Source organism: Ailuropoda melanoleuca, chromosome 15 (assembly GCF_002007445.2).
Source record: "Ailuropoda melanoleuca isolate Jingjing chromosome 15, ASM200744v2, whole genome shotgun sequence".
Taxonomy (NCBI): Eukaryota; Metazoa; Chordata; class Mammalia; order Carnivora; family Ursidae; genus Ailuropoda; species Ailuropoda melanoleuca.
Genome location: NC_048232.1, coordinates 45302167 through 45324625, shown reverse-complemented (window position 1 = coordinate 45324625; position 22459 = coordinate 45302167). Strand labels below are relative to the sequence as shown.

At 39.7% G+C, this 22459-nt stretch overlaps 2 protein-coding genes across 2 annotated transcripts in view; both read left to right on the top strand.

The window, feature by feature from the left end:
• The window catches only part of PTPRR (protein tyrosine phosphatase receptor type R), a 260911-nt gene extending 250982 nt beyond the window's left edge, over nucleotides 1-9929 (top strand). Inside the window, 2 exon segments of the mRNA XM_034644175.1 lie at nucleotides 8739-8811; nucleotides 8813-9929. Of these exon segments, the coding sequence (XP_034500066.1) occupies nucleotides 8739-8811; nucleotides 8813-8866 (127 nt within the window). The 3' untranslated portion in view covers nucleotides 8867-9929.
• Nucleotides 9930-10527: 598 nt separating this feature from the next.
• Nucleotides 10528-22459, top strand: part of PTPRB (protein tyrosine phosphatase receptor type B) — a 110049-nt gene continuing 98117 nt past the window's right edge. The window contains exons 1-3 of the mRNA XM_002915613.4: nucleotides 10528-10656; nucleotides 11921-12313; nucleotides 20802-21058. Coding sequence (XP_002915659.2) covers nucleotides 10602-10656; nucleotides 11921-12313; nucleotides 20802-21058 — 705 coding nt within the window. The 5' untranslated portion in view covers nucleotides 10528-10601. The remainder of the gene's footprint in view (nucleotides 10657-11920; nucleotides 12314-20801; nucleotides 21059-22459) is intronic.

The window sequence follows — 22459 nt, the reverse complement described above, 5'->3', positions numbered from 1 at the left end:
TGATGGTTTCAGCTTAGATTATTATTAATATCTGAATATGATAAATACATTGAACTTTCTATTGGCCGGCATGACAAAACTCATGTTTTCCTATTAATGGTGGGTTACCATACGTACATAGGTCAACAATTTTTAAGAATTATGGTGGGAGGGGCGCCTGGGTGGCTCAGTGGTTAAGCATCTGCCTTCGGCTCAGGGCGTGATCCTGGCATTGTGGGATCGAACCCCACATCAGGCTCCTACGCTGGGAGCCTGCTTCTTCCTCTCCCACTCCCCCTGCTTGTGTTACCTCTGTCTCTGGCTGTCTCTCTCTGTCCGTCAAATAAATAATAAAATCTTTATAAAAAAAAAAAAGAATTATGTTGGGGAAAAAAAGGACCCATAACATTGTCACTAAGCTGAACCCAGTGTAATCACGTTTTATTCCTGAGCCCTTCCATACCTGGCTTAAATCTTCTAATCTTTTTTTTTTAAATTAGTTCATTTATTTGAGAGAGAGAGAGATCGTGCACACAGCAGGGAGGGGCAGAAGGAGAGGGAGAGAGAGTCTCAAGCAGACTCTGCACTGAGCGCGGAGCCCGGCTAGGGGGCTCAATCTCACCACCCTGAGATCACGACCTGAGCTGAAACCAAGAATTGGATACTTAACCAACTGCACCACCCAGGAGCCCCTTAAACCTTCTAAACTGAAATATCACCACATTGTTCGGAATATACCATCTACCTGATAAGTCTTGTTTCTGTTAAAGCTAAACCAACTAGCTTTTACCATACTTAGCTCCTGCTACAACGGATTCATTCCGGCTTCTGTGTGCTAGCGTTTGCAGTAGGAGATAGTGACAGAAAGTCATTTATACACTGAATATGAAAGACACACCTGTCCCTTTGAAAAATAATAATAATCCATCATAATAAAATGAACCAGAAAACTCAAAAAAGTGCCTTCCACGCACACAGAGAATGACTAAAGAACAATATGTGGCCATCAGAAGACATCTAGGCAGGGATGAAAGGAATGCGTTCCATGGGGGGTTGACCTCGGACAACTTCTTCCCATCATATTTCTTTTAATCTCATTGGGCACCTTTGGACACTGGAAGAACTTGAAAACAGAATTTGGGAAGTGAAGCACATAAAATACTATGCAGTCCCAAGGCCTCTTTCTTTCCTTTTTTTTTTCCCCTTCCCCAGAAACAGGAAACAATCTGTCTAATCCTTCTTTTAGAGAATCACTGGTGAAATCTGCTGTTGTCTTTGTACATCCTTACCTTGGAGGCCTAAATTGGAATGACATCCAAAGACCTTGCTTGTGGCTTCCCAGACAGGATAGAAAAATGCTTCCAGTGTGCGTCATATCATTGTTTAAATGTTTTGATTAATCACTCTAGAGTGATGGTTTTTCTCTCTCTTTTTTTTTAACTATAACAATCCAAGAGGAGGTATATGTAAGCCATCAGTTTTCTAGGCTAATGTGTGTCCCCAAAGTATTCTTTGTTTCCAAAACTTGTTTAAAAGAATTCCAAAGCTAAAATTTCCACCTGTTCAGATAATTTTTATCAACCCTACCCTTACATCTATCCATGTCTGTCTGCATTCCCAACTCATTGCAAAGATCCCCTTAATTGGTGAATTTCGAAGATCTCATTTGAAGATCAGAAATTAAACATTTTGGTTTACTTCCTTTAAGGAAACTTAAAAATAAAGCCCCAGAAATTGGTATGGACTTACTTACTTGACATCTTATTTACTTGACTGAGACCATTACCAGAGGTCCTCTTATAAAACAGATTATGCCAAATGAATCTCTCAAGTGGTTGCCAGGACAACCTTTTCCTTCTTCTCAGCTTGGAGTTAATTGAGTGTTAACCTGGATGTCCAGAAGAAAATTGGTTAATTTTCAGGAGAAAAAATGAAATTCAAAATATGCTAGAGTATTGAATTATGATTGGATTATCATTGCATGTGTGCTGGCTTTTATGCCCCTACAAATACTTTGGAACACAGCTATTCCAGGGAAAGTGTCTATGTTCAAAATACCAGGTCACAATGAGTCAGAACATTCATGTGTAAATTCTCCCTCCTTGCTATGACATCTGTATAAAGACCTGGGGAAAACCTTTGTTCAAGTCACCTGAGTGACAGCAGCAGACATTAGCCTGGCTTGACTCACGCCCAAGCTGTCGAAGCTTTACCCATGAGGCACATTAACGTCCACACCTTTTGTTCTAAATTTACTGTACCAAACTTTACCAAAAGAATTCCAGATTCAAAAATAATAAAAAGCCAAGGAGCGTAAGTTCCATTGTTAGCCCAGAAGTGAGTCACCGCTGTAGAATTTCTTCTGTCTACTGATTAGGCCGGATACGTGCTGGGCGGGGAAGCAGGAAAGGCTGTTGCTCTCTGTATGTGTGAGTTAATAGTCACAAAAGGTCACAATTTTAACATGTTAAAAACCAAATCTCTCTCCTGGGCATCTGGAGGGCTTTTTTCAACACACCCTCCCAAGTAGCAAAAGGAAAAAACTACATTTCTTTTCCTTCTAACCTGAGTCTACCCCCAGCTGATACAGCTACGTGCTTCCCGGCAGGGAGACAGAAGACTGGTTTTTGTGTTTGGTCGGGCTAATGGGATAGGAGATATCTGACATTTCTAGAAGGGCGGTGTATCTGAATCCTCTCTGGCCTCGCCAAGTACTGTGTTCATATTCTGTGATCACCAAGAAATCAGAGCCTTGTAGCCAACACCACTTTTGTAGTGAAAGGAATGACTTTCTTCCATGGCACCGCGCAGGGGATAATTAGGGTGAACAAAACCTTACCGTCCAAAGCAAGGCACTTTCTGTAAGTGAAGGTGGTTCTATTAATAGTTACAGGACAACAGCAAGAGTGAACCAGGACTGTCCCAAACAAATCACATGTATGAGCATCCGAGGCATAGTGTTAGCTTTACCAAAAGAATAAGAAAAAAAAAATGTAGTATATATTTAGTACTCACTAAATAACAGTCACTGTACTAAGCGTTTTATGGATTCTCTCATTTCAATCTTGCAAAACTTGGAGCTCCTGGATGGCTCAGTCGGTTATGCGTCTGAGTTGATTTTGGCTTAGGTCATGATCTCAGGGTGGTGAGATGGAGCCCGGCGTCCAGCTCCACGCTAAGTATGGAGGCTGCTTAAGATTCTCTCTGCTTCTCCCTCTGCTTTTCTCTGCTCACATGCAGGTGCTCTCTCTCTCTCTCTCTAAATAAAAAAATTAAAAGGAAAATATCTTTAAAAACAACTTGCGAAGCTTGAAACCTTACTAGGTAACTACTGTTTGCCAAGCCAGTGGTTTTCAAACTTTTTTGCGAACAACAGGAAACAAAATAATGGGAAGACAAAATCTTCCACAGAACACCAACATGGAAAAACCAATTGAAAAATAAATAAAATAGGGGTGCCTGGGTGGCTCAGTCAGCTGGGATCCCACTCTTGATTTCACCTGGGGTCTTGATCTCAGAGTGGTGAGATCAAGCCCTGAGTCAGGGTCTGCACTCTGCGGGGAGTCTGCTTGAGATTCTCTCTCTCCCTCTGCCCCTCCCCCACCCTGTGCTCATGCACGTTCTCTCTCTCTCTCTCTCTCTCTCAAAAAATAAATAAATAAATCTTAAAAAATAAAATAAAATAAAAGGCACAACTGCCTTGGTCAAAACTAGGATTAGGAGCTAGTCCTAAAACCCAGCCTCTTCCACTCTGCCATAGCCTCAGGGACCACTGCAGAACCTTAGGCTTCTAAGAATTCTGCGAGGAGGAAGAGGGAGGCCTTGGTGGCTCAGTTGGTTGAGCGTCTGCCTTTGGCTCAGGTCACCATGGGACTGAGTCCCACGTTGGGCTCCTTGCTTGGCAAAGAACCTGCTTCTCCCTCTGCCTGCCACTGACCCCTGCTTGTTCTCTCTCTCTCTCTCTGGAAAGTAAATAAGTAAATTCTTTAAAAAAAAAAAAAAAAAAAAAACCACTCTTTTTAAGAAAAACAACTCTCTGAAGAGCCTTTTGTCTAGACATTGATATGGCCTGACTCATTTAATCCTCACAATGACGGGGTTTGGCATTAATGTCATTTTGTAAGTGAGGAAACCCCAGTTGGGAAGGATTAAATGATTTGTCCAAAATCATATAGCAAGTAGGTTCAAAAGCAAGGATTCAAACTTGAATCTGTCAGACTCCAAGCCCACTTCTTTCCATGATATCATCTGCCTCTCTGAAGCAGACTTCTAGGCTGCTTAATATGCAGGAACCTATTTGGATCTTTCCATCTAGGCTTGCCCCAGCAGGGCAATATCGTGTCCTCTGCCAGGTGTGTTCTTAGTTCTCCAACGCCATCCCAGAGGCTTCCAGGCAGTCCTGTTCCACCAGATAGCACCGAAGAGTGAGCAGAACAGTGAGAGGCGCCAGCAGTATGGGACGTGTCTGTGCTCTGCTGTGTACTGAGTGTTTTAAATGGATGGTCCCGCTCCTTTCTCACAGTGCTCTAGGGTAGGCACCATTACGTGATACCTCATCATCTTGCAGGCGAGAAAACGGAGTGCTGCAGAGGTTCTGCAGAGGTTTTGTAGTAAGGTAGAGCAGCTAGTAAGTGTTGGCGAAGGGATTTGTCTTGACAGCAGTGTATGGCGTCTTTTTCTATTTTAACCCACTTTGGTGCCTACTGGTGCTGAACCTGACACCTTGGCATTCCAAACCTTTCACAGCCGTGATCACTTTTACAACTGACTGGGTCCCCTTGCCCTGTATTTTTTCCCCACTCTTTTTTTATAGACTAATTGCTGCTCGGCAGAAGGTATTGCATAAGCATACTTTGTTTCTCTTTGATCTGGGAAATCTGGAACTCTGGGAAACAGCTTTGTACCTAAAGGATTCCCCAGGGGAGACAATGCTTTAATACATGTATTGAGTGATGATGGTGCGTACTGCCTGACTCGTGGTGGTCCAACTATTTCAGGCCCCATAGGCTTTCTCCACTGAAGCATCATCTAGATCAGCATGGAAATCTTTTAAAAGCAACCTAGGTTGAATTTAAACTGTGCTCTATTGGAGGTCAAAGATTATTTTAGTGCCTGTTCTTTAAAAGGGAGTTGGATGGTGGTTTTTAAAGTACTAAAAAGAGCATTCCTGCTCCTTACATTCAAAGACGAGCTTGTGTTACCAACTTTACATCAGTGATATGGATCTGGACTTCAGCAAGTCCACGGAGCCCGGTCTGACCTGAAAAGTACCAAGGGACCCAGTCAGAGCTGTCCTGGGGATGAATTACTACAGGGCTCTCCTGAGGGTTCTGAATAATCTAACATTATTCACCTGTCCTGTAACTGAATTTTGTATACAGGAACTGTATTAGCTTCTTGGGTATTTTTTTTCCTGTGTCAGCCAATAAAAAGGCCCTGTAAAATCTGCATGGCGATCCTAAATGTTAAGTTCTTACAAAGATCCACAAGGTATTCTAGATACCAATATATGGAATTAGACATTTATTAAGTATTTTCAGAGATGTTGGTGACAAGTCCCTGAATTTGAACCAGACTCCAGTGAATGCATCCTGTAATGCTTTTTTCCTTCTTTTAGTCCAGAGTTTATTTGCTTCCATATGAGATGAAAATAGCATGGCCTGGGTAATCTACATGGCAGAAATTTACTTAGGACTCATAAGTGCTTTTCACTGTTGCACATATGAGAAGACTACGACATCATGCCTGCCCTTAAAGGACCTACCACCTATTGGAAACAATTTTGGAATGGGATAGACAGTATATAACATGATATCAAATTATTTATAATAAAGACCCCATCTTGGCCCTGTCTTTTTCTACTCCATTATAAGTGACAGTTAAAAAGAAGTAAGGCATGCTTCTTAAATATCTAGAAGACACAAAGCTGGGAGTGAGAAATGAAAAGCTAATATATTGAATGATAGAAATACTGGTGATAATAAATAAGAACTTTGTGCTGAAACCAAGTTGAAATGAATAGGAATGAATGGAAAGTCCTGCATTTAGTTTCAGACATTCAATAGCATAAGTACAGGATGAGAGCAAACTGTCATTTTCACACTCAAAAAAGAAAAAAAAAATCCTGCAGACTTTTTCATTAGCCCAAACCTTCACTCACTATCCTAAAATGCTTGCTAGACCCTGGGCTCCAGGCGGGCACGGTGACATCTTATCATCTGATGTACCTGCAAATGCAAACTCATTGGCCTATAACACGCAGCTCAGAGGAGAAAACATTCCCACTGACTAGCTCCTGTCGGGAGTAGACACAACACTCTAAGAAGGTCATCTTTGATGAAACGGCCTACAGAAGAGGGAGACTGGATTGGTGAGTGACCGGGAAACCAAGCTTTATAGAAATATTGAGGGACCACAGGATGTTTAGTCTAGAGAAGAAAAGATTATAGGACTTTGATGGTTGTTTTCCAGCATTTAGAAAGCTATTGTGTGACTACAAGAGGAGCCTTTAGACTTTTTTTGGGGGGGGGTTATTTCAGTCCAACCAATGGAGTGACAGTTAGAAAGGAGCAGATTCATTTTGATCTCCTCAGAAGCTTTCCTGCAACTTTGGGAAAGGCTGCTTCTTATGGGACCTCACCTCCCCACGGAGCATCCCAGCCGAAACTAGCTGACCACCTGCCTTGTAGGCTGCTCCCTTCTGGAAAGGCCACATTGTGCTGGTGATTGGCATAAATGATCTCTGAGGACCCTTCTGATGCCAGTTCTTTCCAAATGAGGTGGGAAGTAGCATAATTTCTCCTACACCTCCCTTCAGCCTTCAGACTCACAAGAATTTTGCTAGCCTACTACTAATCAGTTTATTTCCCCATCTTCCCCATCTTTGCTGGCTGGAACACCCTTGAGTTAGTTAACAGAACATCAGAGAAAATATACTCAGAGTAAGAAAATACACTGCTGACCCATTTAGGGTCACATGGATATGAAAACTTGGACTATGTCTTTGTTCATTCAGCAGTTGGACACATAAATACCAGAACTCACCAGAAGAGACAAGAAAGGGGAGAGTTTACCTCAAAGTGAATAAATGGTGAGGGAGCTCATAGACCAGAGCCCAGGAGATGGAGCACATGTAAGGCTCCACATACCATCGGCAGTTCAAGGGGAAGACTAATGGTTCCTGGAGCTGCCCTAATATTTACTGTGGCTGGGTCTCTTAAGATCCTCAGTCAAACCCAGCATCTTTTGCACACCTGCTGTGGTTTTAGGTGGGCCCAGGAGGTACCATCCAGCTAAGAAGAATTGCCACATCCTCAGATTGTCATTTTTGTTATCATCTTATGACCAAGGAACACATTAGCCAGAAAGTTGTCTTTAATACAACAAAATGTCTAGTCTGGGGAGAAAAGACTGATAAATACTTCTGCCATTAAGTTGCTGCCCCTGAAATTTACCTTGAATTTCTTGCCAAATAACATCATTTTGGCATCCTGTCAAGCTGTTTAGTTTAATTTAGAAGGATGAAATCTTGCTAACTTAACATCTCTGCTTAGTTGAGAAGGGTGAAGGCTTAGTATCTTAATATCTTATAAGCTTATATTTATAGAGGTTGACAAGTAAACATAGATATAAGCTCAGTCTTAGTTATTACCATTAACCAGAAATCACGTTACAGTGAAACAATATATCTTGTTTTTAAGTTGAGTGCTGACATGGTCTAGAAAGAATTATTTTGAATGATAGCGACAACTACTAAGGAGAACTGGCTAAAACGTAATTTCAGAATGAGTTGTATGATCACATAGTTATAGAGACTCCTAATAGTGATGCTGTTACTCAGTGAGCACGAGTAATAAGTAACATCTATACTACTGTGGGCAGCTTTGCCAAGTAAATAACCATTATTGTAAAGAGCAAAATGTGCTACAGCTACTTTATCTATAAAAGTATAATGAGAAGCAGCCTTCTACCAATCCAGTAACAACAGGTGCCTCTGAGTAACCAGTGATGAGAATGATGATAACAAAGGGGAAAGAAGCAAGAGCCAATTCCCTTTTCCCCAGCGCATTTAAGGGCCCTCCCACTATTGTGTTTAGATACATACCCAGCATACCACACCTAAAGGCTAAGGCTGTTTCCATATTCAAATAGACCCTTTCAGGATAGCTGTTCTTTTCACTTGTACAATTTTGTTTGGTAAACCTACCTCAATTTTAAGCCAAGTGTATAAACCATTTTAACATGAGATGAATGATAAGGTACCTGAGAAGTGACACTCACACTCCAGGTCCATGAATTCCTTTAACACTCGCCAACAATCCTGTGCAACAGGAATTGTTAGTATCCCACTTTAACAGAGGAGGAACTGAGGCAGAAAAGGTTTTAAGGAACTTGCCCAAGATCCCACAGCTCAGAATTGGTTTACCAGGGATTCCAACTCAGACTCTACCTCAGCCTGGGTGGTTCCAAAGTCGGAGTATTTAATCCATAGGCCAGTACCGTCTCCGCAGTAATGGCATGTAGGTAAAATTAATCAGGGGTCTAGTGATGACCGGGCACTGTGTTAATCCCTTGATATACATTAGCATATCGGGCTCACCAGTTGGGTCATTTGGACACAGTTAAGAGGCGGCACAAAAGAATCAGCAGGTCAGCTGTTCTGTGCCTTTGGCATAAGAGCCTAGCTTGGTGTGGTGTCTGTGAATGAAGACTGCAGGATGTTAGCAGTAAGAAGTTACTGTCTCCTCTCTTCCTTGCAGGGGTGGAATGGTCCAGACCAGCGAGCAGTATGAATTTGTGCACCATGCCCTGTGCCTGTACGAGAGCAGACTCTCGGCAGAAACTGTCCAGTGATCCTCTGAAGATTTACCAGACCATCGAGCTCTAGGGGTACCCACCTGAGGCTTCTAGAAGGAGCTTCCTGCAGCGGAAGGAAAGAGAAGTCCTGAAGCCAGGCTGTGGCACGGATTGTGGAAGACGGCAACAACTACCGATCGCTGGCCCCTTGTGTATATGAATGCATTTGTAAGCATCCCCTACATTATTCTGAAGGTCTTGTGCTGATGGAGGTATGATAGATTTCTCACACAGCTAAGGAGATTTTGTTTTGTCCGTATCGACTATCTGCCACACAGAATGTATGTTATGAAATCCTCGGTGACATATGTCATCAGATGACAACTGAAAGAGCTGCTGAAGAAATTATTATTGTGTGTTTAGATGCTTTCATGTTTGCAAAATCTGTCTTGTGAATGGACTGTCAGCTGTTAAACTGTTCCTGTTTTAAGTGCTATTACCTTTCTCAGTTACCAGAATCTTGCCGTTAAGGTCGCAAGTGATTGATAATGGATTTTTAACAAATAAGTCCTTGTTTTTGAAAAAAAAAAAATCAAAAGCAGTACTATTTTATATGGAAATGTGTCTTGATAATATTACCTATTCAATGTGTATTTATCAGTACCTCCTGTCAATCAATTACAGAGCACAATGATTGTCACTGGGTGTATATGTATTTACTCTCTATTACTGGGCATCGAGGTCGTTTCTGCTCCAGAACTCCAGCCACTGTATTTCTACATTGTGAGTCATTTTACTTTAAAAGGGAAAAACAAATTTGTAGCAACTATGAGGTATCCAAAATTTTAAATACCTGTCTCTCTTTTACTATGAAGGAATTTTTGAATATTCTGTCTACCTAGAATCTCTCTCCCAAAAAAAGAAGGCAGATGCCTTTGGAAATGAAGTAACTGATCCCATTTCCAGAAGTTCTTCAAAAGGACGCTGCCATGGATATTCTTAAATTTCTGGAAGGTTTTAATCGTCAACAGACAAAGTTTAAAACAATGCACTCAGCAAACACTAGATGTTCTGCTCAAATATGAATTTTTAATGCAGCTATGTTGACTTTGTTTCATACTGCCAATAAACTACTCTTATTACTAAGTATTGAATAAAGCATCTACTTTTTTTTTCCTATTGGAAAGAAGCTAGTATTTTGAGGGGGAAGCCTGGCATAGGTAATGAGATGGGTTTAATTGTAGTCTCCACCTCTGCCCAGCAGAGATAACTATCTCACAATGTGATGTTGTCATCACTTGAGGGATAATGATCTAGAGTTGCCATCATTATGTGGTTTTCCTCAATAGCCTCCCAGCATATCATTATACAAACAGTACATGTTTATGTCTTTCTATCGCTTGTCATAGATCCTCATAAATTACATGGCATGGGTTTATTCAGCAGAATCAACATCACCTGAAGAGATGTAATGTTTTAGGAACATTCAGTTACCTAAGATTACAATTCCTTTCTTCCCTCTTGAGGTTAAGAAGTCGTCATGTGCCACAGGGATGCAGGAGAAAACTTACAAGTTTTCTTCTACTCCTGGAGGCCAGAATTTTTTCTCCGTAAAAAAAGGAGAGGTAATCATAATCCCTTCTTTCTAAGGAAACAGACAAAAGGACACTGGTGTAAAACTTCCCCAAACAATTCAATAGGAGGAAGTGCTCGTCACTGACTTTTTCCCCCACCATGAAGGCACATTTCCTTCCTAGTCTTTGCTTCTCTTATCTGGGAGATTCCCCCCCCCCCCAAGCAAAGCATGAACAGTTGTTAAGTGGAAAATGGAGGCTGAATTTTACATGGCGATTCTTACCTGCTTGATCTTCGGGAATTCAGGTGAGTGGGCTTGCCTCTCTCTCGTGGTGTTTCTCTACCAGCCAGCAGAGGAGTCTCTGTCCTTTGAAAAGTGCCTGAACTGGGGCGGAAATGGAGCCAGGTCTCCATGGCAGTTTAACCAAAGCCGAGGAGGAGGAAGAGTAAAAGGAGCCAGCTATGTCCACACCGTTGAGATTTCTCTAAAAGAAAATAAATGGCCTCCTCGTGTCTTCCAAATGCCTTGGGCAGCTCCTGAAATGGCATCTTGACAGCACAGAGTGAAGCACCTTGAGGAGAAATTTTGATTATTGTGTAACGGTCTGTGGCATTCTCCATGTTTTTTTCCTCATCAGGTTATAGGTTTGTTTTTTGTGTGTGTTAAAGAAAGAAAGTCTAAGGTGGTATAACTACAGGGGGTGAAGAACAGTGGTGTGTTTTATTTGGAAGTTGTTATCTGGAAGGAAGGTCTGAATATTTTCGTGAGAGAGCTGAGCAAATTAAGTAAAAGTTCGGAAAATCATTTCTGAGCCTGAATATTTCACTTTTTAATACTGATGTTTAACAATTGGATGTTTAATTTTTCTTTAATGTCGAGAAATGCTGATATTTTTTAATCTGTTCATTATCGAGGGGAGGTTGTAGATATTGTCACAATATAGAGAAATGCTTCTCTCCAGGACCGTGAGAAATGGTGTTTGTGATCACCAATACCTTCATTGGTTGCAAATAGCTAAAAAGGTTTAGATGGGTGGGAAAATTTGTTTTGTTTTGGTTTTGTATAAATACATCCAATTTTTAAACTGTACTCAAACTATGCAATTTGTATACAAATACTACAGTGGTAACTTAAGAATCGGAAAAGGGGGGCTTTTTTAGAGTGGGGATGGTGACGAATGATGGAAAGAGTTAAAATGGTTAGACAGGGAATGGGGGTTTTTCATAACTTCAGCATATTTAACTATATGGATTCAAATATCACACCATATTCTTTGGATGGTTTTGTGTCTTTTCCAAGATTGCTTTCATTATTTCAATGGGGGTGTTTTCTTCCCTGAGCCATGTGAAAGTAAAAGAAAGGGAGCCAAGTATGACATTTTGACATTGTCAGCCTTGGGATTTTAAATCACATACGTTGATTCTGGGAATATTCACTTGAAACGATAGCAATAACAAAAGATAAGTAAGCCTCATATCGTCATTTGGCTGATTTGTGGGTGGGTTGTTTTGTTTTCTGATGGGCCTTATAATTTGCTACCTAGTACTTTATGAGTATCTCGTCTTCCAGAGGGGTTTCAGATTGTCCATGTCCATAAACAAGAGTGCCTTTCCAAAAATAAGAGAGTGGTCGTGGGTTTGTGTGATGGGACCAGCCAGAACCAGCAGTGGATGTGGACTGAGGATGGAAAACTCCTTCATGTTAAATCTGCTCTGTGCCTGGGCATCTCCAATTCTCGTGGCCCTTCCCTACCAGCTATCTCTACCCACTGCTCCCAGGCACCCCGGTGGACTTGCCATGAGCAGGAAGGGTTCCTTGAGGTGGAAAATACCTCTCTCTTTCTCAAGAAACAAGGCTCCAAGGTAGTGGTCAAGAAGGACAGGAAATACCTCCATAGCTGGATGAAAATAGATATCAACCAGGAGGGAAAAGCAGTCAATGGAAGTCTCTGCTTAAAAAAAGGTGAGCTATCCTTTTCAGAATTGATTCTGAATGTTCGTCTGCTCAGTGTTATGCTGTGTTATGTTTGTTTCACATTAAAGGGATGTCTGCTTACCTCAACACAACGCCTATGGGAGATTCATAAGCTATTGGAAATGGACCGTGTGGTTCCTACTGATGTGGAAAACTGCATTATTCTCATTAAATAAGCCCAACATCTTTTCTTCTACCTCTTACTTTTCCTTCCCTTCTTTCCTTGCCGCTTTTATTAGTTAAACAAATATTTCTTGGGTTTCTCTTTTGTACCACACTGTAGGCACTTTGGTTAGATACCATTCAATGTAGCAACATAAATCAGGCATAAGTGCAGCACGCATATGTAATGACTAAAGCCAATGATCAGGATATCATTAATTTCACTGATGTAGACACTTCTATTCTCTGACTAGGAGGAACTAGTAGATCATCAGAATGGTGTTTGAGAAGACTGGAAAAATGAGAAAATACATTGTGCCTTTGCGAATCTCTTGTACTAATGTTTAGAGGTACAAGAGGTCACATACTTTTGAAATGTAAGGACCAATGTGTAGCCACAGGGTTTTCTAATTTGTTGCCCATTAATGGATATAATCTAGATGACAGATACAAGTAAAAACTTCTACATGTGTACAGAAATTCCTGGTGCAGGGGTGCCTGGGTGGCTCAGTCGTTAAGCATCTGCCTTTGGCCCAGGGCGTGATCCCAGGGTCCTGGGATCGAGCCCCGCATTGGACTCCTTGCTCTGCTGGGAACCTGCTTCTTCCTCTCCCACACCCCCTGCTTCGGTTCGCTCTCTTGCTGGCTGTCTCTCTCTCTGTCAAATAAATAAATAAAATCTTTTAAAAGAAAAAAGAAAAAAAGAAAAAGAAATTCCTGGTGCAGCACACAGTTCAGTCCCCTGCTGGGGATTTTATTTGTGGATACAGCTTAATTTTCTTTTTTCTCCAAGCACGGAGCCCGATGCAGGTCCCAAGACCCTGAGATCATGACCTGAGCCAAAATCAAGAGTCTGACGCTTAACCAACTGAGCCACCCAGGCGCTGCTTAATTCTCTATTTTACTTAATCATTTTATTGCTTATTAACTCCTGCAGTAGAGGACTTGCTTTAGGAAGTCATGAAAGATAAAACTAATAGAATCATTATATATTAGGTACAAGCAGACCTTACAAATCACTGGAGATATTATCAAGAAATGAAGCCCATCATTGAGGAGATGGAAATTTACAGAGATGAAGTGAGTTATCCCAGATTAACTGGTGGCAGAGGCCTGATTAGAGCCCAAATTTCTTCATTCCTTGCCCAGTATACATTCCATCATAGAATGTTTTCCAAATGCTTAACCACAGAATTTTGCCCAATTGACTACATAAGCTTCCCCTGGGGGAGGGAAGGAACTCGTTGCCATCATTTCTTCTCTCCTACCACCTTCAAGATTCAGTTTCAAGAAATTTGGGCTAATACCTGATTTTTTTTTTAAAGTTCCCGAGATAATTTTGATCCATAACCCCATTTGGGGATCAGCATTCACTGTACCTTTACATCTTTTTATTAGGTGTTTATTTTTGAGGCTTACAGGAGTCTTTTCACCATGCTGATCCTTGGACAGTTTTCTGTCACTCATTCATTTCATAAACGAAATAAGTACTTAATTAGACGCTAGCTGAATGCAGTGGCTCTTCTTCAATAGAAGTTGACTGTACAGTCCTGAGCTTATAAAACTTCTGACTATGAGAATAAGATAAAAATTATAAAAGTCAGATAATTCAACTTTATCAGAGAATATACAGCACATAACACCAATTTGTACATTTCCTTTCCTATAGTTCATTGAGCAAGGCCTGTCCCAAACAAGACAGAAACATTAGAAATATTCCTGTTGTACCATTAAGCAGAAGTGAGATTCTTTCTTAGTCCCCCAAATAGAACCTTATTTAGCAGAAAGTTTCATTGGAACTTTTAAAAAGTCGATATAGATCAGCAAAGAGTTACTCAAGATAGAAGATAATTAATGGAAAAAATTATTTCCTTTGACCTTCATGAAGAACATGTCCAATGATGGACTTTACTTCAAACGTAAGTGGATGAAATAGACCATTTACAGTTAACCTCTGAACGTGCCATATNGAAGAGTTACTCAAGATAGAAGATAATTAATGGAAAAAATGATGGAAAAAATGATGGACTTTACTTCAAACGTAAGTGGATGAAATAGACCATTTACAGTTAACCTCTGAACGTGCCATATCCAAAGCATGCCCAACAATGTGGGCTGGAAGAAAAATGGACTTCTAGAAAAAAAGCNTAGAAAACAATCAGGATGAAAATCTGTGCAATTGTGGTACAAAAAAAAATCTTATATCTGAACACACATGTATAATATGTAGTTTGTTTTAACACAATTATAAGCTAACAGATGTTTTTCTGGTCTATGTCAAACTTACCATTGATCAAAGATACAGAATGATAATAGTTGACCCGTAGCATGAAAGGTCACTGATTTGCTAGAGAATCCATAGTGAAAAATTAAATGGCATTCAGATGTTTACAATGAATGGCTCCAAAGGTCCGTTTTTGAAGACTTGATAACTAAATATGATAATCTGGTAGCACCATTATATATATTGTTGTTGGGCTCCCTGCTCATTGGAGAGCCTGCTTCTCCCTCTTCCTTTAACGCCTCCCCTGCCAGTGCTCACTCTCTCTCACACTCCATCTCAAATAAATAAATAAATAAATAAATAAATAAAACAATAAACAAAACAGTTACTTTCACTCACGTGTTTCGTACTGTATGAAGACTAACATTGTATGTAGGATGTTGGTTAACCAATCAACACGTACTTAGCATTTACTGTAGATTCACTCATTCAGATCTTGTATTTACATAAGGGCAGGAAAATTTTTGCAGACATATTTTCAAATGTCCCTAACATGAGTGAGCTAGTGAAATCACTTAAAGAGATTTCGCTGCTGAAACCATATTGCTGTCAGACTTGCTCTCACTGCTGATTAAAGTAATTGTTTAATTGTAGTTACGTGGATGAGGGAATAAGATGCATAAGCACTGTAATAGGTTAGCAATCATATATACTCTTGGGAGAAAGGGTTTTAATAGAAGCTGCTTCCTTTAGTGATTGGTGGGAATGCTTGTAAATACAGAAAGCTGAAGGGGAAAAACAAAACAAAACAAACCACAGTGTCTTTTCTACATACAGACTCTACTTTGACCAAATTGGCTGTCATAGCCATGTTAGGGTTTGTTTTCTCCTTGCCTGATTATAAAAACATGGGCCTTTCAATTGACCATTGATTTATGTAATCATTGGAAATCATATGATCATTAATTACTAATCTATGATATATGTGATCATTAAAAAATATCTAGCACATCCAGACTCTCCCCCCCACCCACCCCCCATTTTCAGCCTGTGACATGTCAATGAATTCATCAGGGCACACCCATGGCTGCATCTGACTTTCATGAGCTCTGGGCTCTTATGTCTTTGTGGATCCCTCCCTCCATTAAAATAAATTAATTAATTAAATAATTTAATTGATTTTCATGGGCCTCCAAATCCTCCTTTTTTCCTATTTTGTGAGCAAAAAATCTTAAGCAAACATTTTCTTTAACTCTGAAAGTTCTTTTTTTTAATTTTCAAGAAAATTAAATGATTTTGTAGGCCCTGTAATATCATGGGCCTTAGGCACTGTTCCAATTGTGTCTAGTGGACAAATCTGAATTATTCACGCACTATCCATCTCTCCTTTTCCTGACCCCGGTAAAGTAGCACCTGCTTCAGCATCCCTCTCCCACAGCCTGGTAGTGATGAATTTAAAAGCTATTCTTCCTCCTCCAGCCAGACGAGTTTCCTTCTACCCACCGTCTAATATACATACATGTCCCAGAAGAAAACATGGGACATTAGGATACACCAGGCACATCTTCCTAGTGCAACTCATAGTATAGTAGTTGAGTAATACTTGGCTTTTCAAAAGTATTGCTTTAATTAGGTTTCATTTTTTTTTAAATTTTTTACTGGGCTCTGCTCTGATGTTTTCCCATGCCTTGTAAATGTTTATTTGTTAATTTTACTTCCTTTATTTCTAATCTTGGATTTTTTTTAAGTCTGTAAAGTATTCTTTGAATACTCTAGTAGTCAATGAAATTTTAATGACTTCTGATTTATTTGTTGTCTCCCACCGTTTGCAAATTCTCCATCTTTGATATCTCTTTTCACAAACTTTTCACCTTGTAGTTTACTTTCTCAAATTTTAGATATGTACCCTTTTTGCTTTATGTACCCTATATTTTATTGATTACATTTTCTGAAGTGTTATTCTTTTTACCATTTCTAGAAATTATTTAGACTATTATAATTGACATCCCTTTCACTTCATGCTTATTCTAGCCCAATCTTGTTTAATATAGTTAATGTATAATATATATACATAAATCATCCTTTTTCTAAGGTATCTTCTGTTTCATTTGCTGTATCTTTTCTGCATTATTTCCCTGCTTTTAAAAGGCATAGTATATTTGGCATCTTCCTACAGAAAAGCAAGTCCCAATATAGTTGAAATTTTCTATCTCCAAAATGAGTTCTGTTCAAGTTATTCTGTTTTCAACATGCTTGAAAGTTATTTGTGTCATTTAAGGGAGGGGAACTGACAAATTGGGTATTTTTTATCATCATACAAAAATCACATTTCTATTATTGATCACATCTGAGCTAATTCATAGACTAATAAACTAAAATATGTGTTGCTTTTTAAAAATATATTTTCAAAATATGGTCCTGTTACGGTACAGTCATTGCAAATCATCTTACAGATGAGCTATTTGCAACTTACGTGCTAAAATCTTTTAAATTGGACCCAGGATGGTGTCCCTTATCTTGAATTGTGTTCTAAGAGGAATTATGTATAATGTGGAAACAATGTGGTAGCAGTGGTACAATAAAGCTTTTTAAAAATAGCTTCAATATATTGTTCCATTGTGTAAGAACTTTTCCTTGCATGTGTCAAAACACATCTTGCTCTTTCATGAACTGTAAAATGTATATACCTTTTTAAAGAACATCAGAAGAATTTACAGATACCAAAACATCCAAAGATCTACTATTTTTAATATAATTTCATAACACCCATTTCAACAGAGTTCAGGAGATGAAAAGATTAACATATTTTGATTGCCTTATGTATTTCTGTAATGTATTTCCTCTCCTCCCATTTACCTTAAAATCCTTCAAAACCCATGTAAAGGATGATTAGAATTCAGTTTGGCTCATATTATGTATATGGATAAAACCTTATAGTTAGAGATATATTACAATCACTGAGAAATTTAGACATGCAGGTACTGGGTCCCCCACCAAATCTCCTAGTAAAGGCCAACACTTCAATATTCTAAGCAGCTCCAAAGGGGATTCTGATGCCTGCCAGAGTTTGCAGACCACTGCTTTAAGATCCACAACATTTGGAAATTGAATGTTAAAACTAAAGTTTCTTTCCTGCTTCTTAAATAGCACAAGTTAAAAACACAGTCACAAAATGAAGGGGTACTGGCCTTGGATATTCTGTAAGTTCTTTCTTTGGAAAAAAGGTAGTGGCCTAAAATGGAAAATGAACTTGTATCATTTGGAGAGTTTTAAAAATACATTTAGAAGGTTAATTAAAGACAATTACAGAAGATTGAAGTTTTTTTTCCATAAGATGTTTCAAAGCTACATGTAATGGTAATAAGGTATGTTATTCACAGAAGAAATTTCAAGGGGTTTTGATCATTTATCTAATTTTGGGAGAGTCCTGTTTCATACATTGAATTAATCACGTAAGCTAACTAATAAAAAAAAAAGTTCTTAGGATAAGAACTTACCAACTGCTCCTCAGTGAAGAAGAGTAAGCATAGGTTGACATGTTAAGACACATAATTACATGCTACGTATTTGGAAGCTTGTTTTTGTCCTAACCCATCATTAAATTTTTTTTTTGAGGGTCTGAAAGCTAAAATCGTTGTAAGTGGTAGTCAACTTAGAGGATCAGTGTTGGCCAAAGCACAAAATAACCAAAATACTAATCACCACATACAGAAATTTTTACATCCCAACAACAGGCAAATGTCTGCTTGAAGGAACATTCCAGTGCCTAATTCAATTAAGACTGCAAAATTAAGACTGCTTCTTAGAGTTTATCATAAAGGAATATTGCTAATAGAATCAGTGGGTTTGTCATGTAGAAAACATCCCAGGGATAAATAAATCTGGTCTATGCTCAGAGCGGTGATGTGGGCACAATAGCAGTGGAAGTGGCACAAGATTCAGAAGGAAAAAACAAACAGAAACTAGCGGGAATGTCCAAAAATCTATCAAAGTCTAGGTCTAGTAGATGTCCAGGTAGGGTTGTCAGAATACAGAACATTCAATTACATTTGAATTTCAGATAAATGACAATTTTTTTAGGATACGTACATTCCCAATAAAATATTTCATATGTAATATAACCTTTGCAATATTTTGTATTTGAGCTATGCTAAATATTCTGAATTATTAATTCTTTATCTGAAACTCCAATTTAACTGGGCATCATGTATTTTTATTTGCTAAATCTGGCAACCCCATGTACAGGGTTTGTATGACCTTCCGCATCTCAAGGGAAGGATGCTTGCTAGTCATGATTATTTCAGGAAGCTTTAAGAGAACTGCTGATGTTTATATCTTCCTAAATTTTAAAAATACTTTTTCTGTTTTCATCCTCTTTTTGTGCTTTACTCCCTCTTCTTTATAGACATTATCACATAAAATATTTCAGTTGAAATTGGAACGGAAATAAATGAGATTCAAAGGAGGGCTCAATAAGATGGACCAGAACAGGGAAAAGGCAAACATTAATAGCCTCTTCAGGGGACCTTCACCAGCACATAGTAGTTGCTTAAGAAATGGTTGTGGGGTGCCTAGAGCATCCGACTCTTGGTTTCGGCTCAGGTCATGATCTCAGGGTCCTGAGATGAAGCCCTGGATCAGCTCTGTGCTTCGGGCAAAGTCTGATTGAGATTCTCTCTCTCCCTCTCCCTGTGCCCCTCCCCCATGCCCTCTAGCTCTCTCTCTAAAATAAATCTTTAAAAGAAGAAGAAGAAATAGTTGGTTGAATGTGGGGCGCCTGGGTGGCACGGCGGTTAAGCGTCTGCCTTCGGCTCAGGGCGTGATCCCGGCGTTCTGGGATCTAGCCCCACATCAGGCTCCTCCGCTGTGGGCCTGCTTCTTCCTCTCCCACTCCCCCTGCTTGTGTTCCCTCTCTCTGGCTGTCTCTATCTCTGTCGAATAAATCAATAAAATCTTTAAAAAAAAAAAAAAAAAGAAATAGTTGGTTGAATGAACCACTAAAGGAGTAATGAAAAATAAAATCTTTTTTTCTGCCAGTTTGTAAACTAGAAAATTTTCAAAGTTATAGTTATCTAGTTGGGCAAGATTTTATGTCCCAGGAAACTCTGACACATAATGGAGTTGATAGGAGCATCTAAACATACTACCTCAGCCCATAACTTACAGACCTTTCCAATGCTTCATATTATACAGTTGTTCTCTAGGTCTTGTTACACAAAATGTAGTCCAAAGACCATCAGCACCAGCACTGGCATCTCCTGAGGGCTTGGGAGGAGTGTAGACTCTGACAATCTTCACTGAATCAGGATTCACGCGGTTAGCAAGATCCCCAACAGATGGAGAGCATGTTTTATAATTATGGCTAGGTGAACCTAATTCATAAATCAATTATTTTCAAATATGGGCAATTCAGCCTTGCAAAATAAAGCTATAAATTAATCCCACCAGCTCATAAGTTTTAAATCAACTGACTGTCCTTCCAGAAGCCAGGGAGCTTAGAAACTAGAACGGTCCCAGGATCTGGTACTCACACAATTAGGATTAGAGACAGTTTACACTGCGGTAAAAGAAAGTCATTGCTTTCCTGGGAGTCATCAGTCTTCATGACGAAGTTAGGTAAGTTGTTAACTGTGATTCTTAACCTGGTATTTTGTTTAATGACCCCTTTGAAAAGTTGAATGAAAGCTATGGAAGTTCCCCACAGGAAAAAAAAAGTATACATGGACATATATTCAGGACTTGGCAGGAAGTTTTTCAAGATTCATGGACCCTGTGAAGCCAGTTTTGTGACTCCCTCAATGCTCATACAGTTAATTTAATTCTGTCTTCTACACAGAGCTGGGGATTTCTGGTAGCAGTTTCCACAACTGCCCTGACCCTATGTTATTAATAGATGGTTAGAGGATGGGTGGATTGAACAGGGCAAATGAGCATGGTCACAGTCCAAGATGTTTGATTTTTCATATACCTGAAATTCATCCACATGCTTGTTATGAAAGATGTGTTCTTTTTCTAAAGTCAAATTGCTTTTATGTGAAGAATCCACAAAACATGAAGGTAATTTTAATAACTGTCCTTTCTTTACCTCAGCTGGCCTGGGAACAGAAGTTTCAGTAAGGAGCCCTAGAAACACGGCTCCACCCCAAATCCCCACTACTTCAAATGCAGCTCCAAATAGCCCGGAACACCTTATTAGGAACACCACAGAGGCCTTCACCAGAAGTACAACAGAACACTCCAGCCACGACAGCAGACAGAGACAGCACCCCAATCTGCAGCTGACTGGAATTACAGAGACACCTTGGGTCCCCTGGACTATTCGACCCTTCTCCAGCACCACGGAACAGGTAAGGGGAGAATGGGTGTGGGGTGTGACTTGTAAGGGTCTCAGAAAGCCTGTTGCTTGAAAAGATTCTCTCTGCTGGCAATGCCACAACTCAAGTGGGTGATTAGGTCCTCTGTGTCCTAGCTACTAATGATGCATGAATGCATTTTGTGTGATGAAAAATCTTTAGGATAGAACTAAAAGTTGGTAAAGATAATTGGGCTGTGATGTCAAAACCATACTCCTGCAGGTTGGCCACATTTCTGAACCAAAGTCAGGGGTCACAGTCTTAGGCATCACCTAAAAACAGGAAATAGAAATCAACATCAGTACCTTGCAAATTCCCCTGCACCTAGGTCACAATTGTTTATGCTCATAAGAGAGTGGAAAGAGTCACAAAGCAATGGAAGGTTCAGGAATCTATGATTGATTTGTGAATATGGTCAAATAAGCTAAATCACATACCAATTCCACATGGCAGCCACAAAAGGACAGATGGGTCCAATGGCTGGGGGGCAGCAATGGTGCGGTCGTCAAGTCTGCTCACAGAGTATCTCAGTTTGAAGTGTTCATCCTTTCAGTTCTGCTTACCACTCAGGGTTCTAGGCCACCGTTTGGGGCAATAGTGTCATTCCCAAAGTGTGATTTGCAAAGGCAAATAAAAAATGCTCTTTCATTTGGTAGTTTTCTAATAAACAAACCAAATACTTGAAAGAAAGTAGAAGCCCAACACTATGCATATGACTTAACGCCCATTTTAGGGCTTTGCTTTCCTTTGCATTGTGCAGGATTTGCTATTGCATATGGTTCCTGGCTAGTAGGCACATACAGCATTAATCACAAAGCAAACATAACCTACATTGAGTAACCTGTGGAACTTTGCTTTTATCTCCACTTTTCCTTTACTATAAATCTTCCCTGCACACTGCCTCTGAATAGAATTTAGGAAGGCCTCATGACTTTTCTGGATGCTCTTTATGTTATTTTAAAATCCAACACTCACTCTCAACCCATTAACAAAGATAATTCATTTCAGGAAGTAACCCAAACTCTGTATTCAATTTAAATGTTAGCTTTTCCTCTCCTGTCACTCATCCTTTTGGGCTTGAAGTAGGGAAAGGGAACTTGTCCAAAATCTCCCATTTCACACCTAGCTTTTTACCCACTTCTAGTTTGATCATTACGGTTTCAGACCTGTCTGGGCTTGGAAAGTAAGGAAGGAAGACAGGAAATGAGAGCAGGAGAGCTGGTACTTGAGGATGCCATCATGAATTTGCATGGTACTCTCCATAAATCTCCAACTCCTGAGCCCTTCTAATCATGGATGTCAGTGAGATTTGCCACTTATTTTGAAATTGAATGCTTCTTGGTGGAGCACCTTCTATTTAGGCTGAATGTGTCTCAGCCACAATGTCATTCTAAC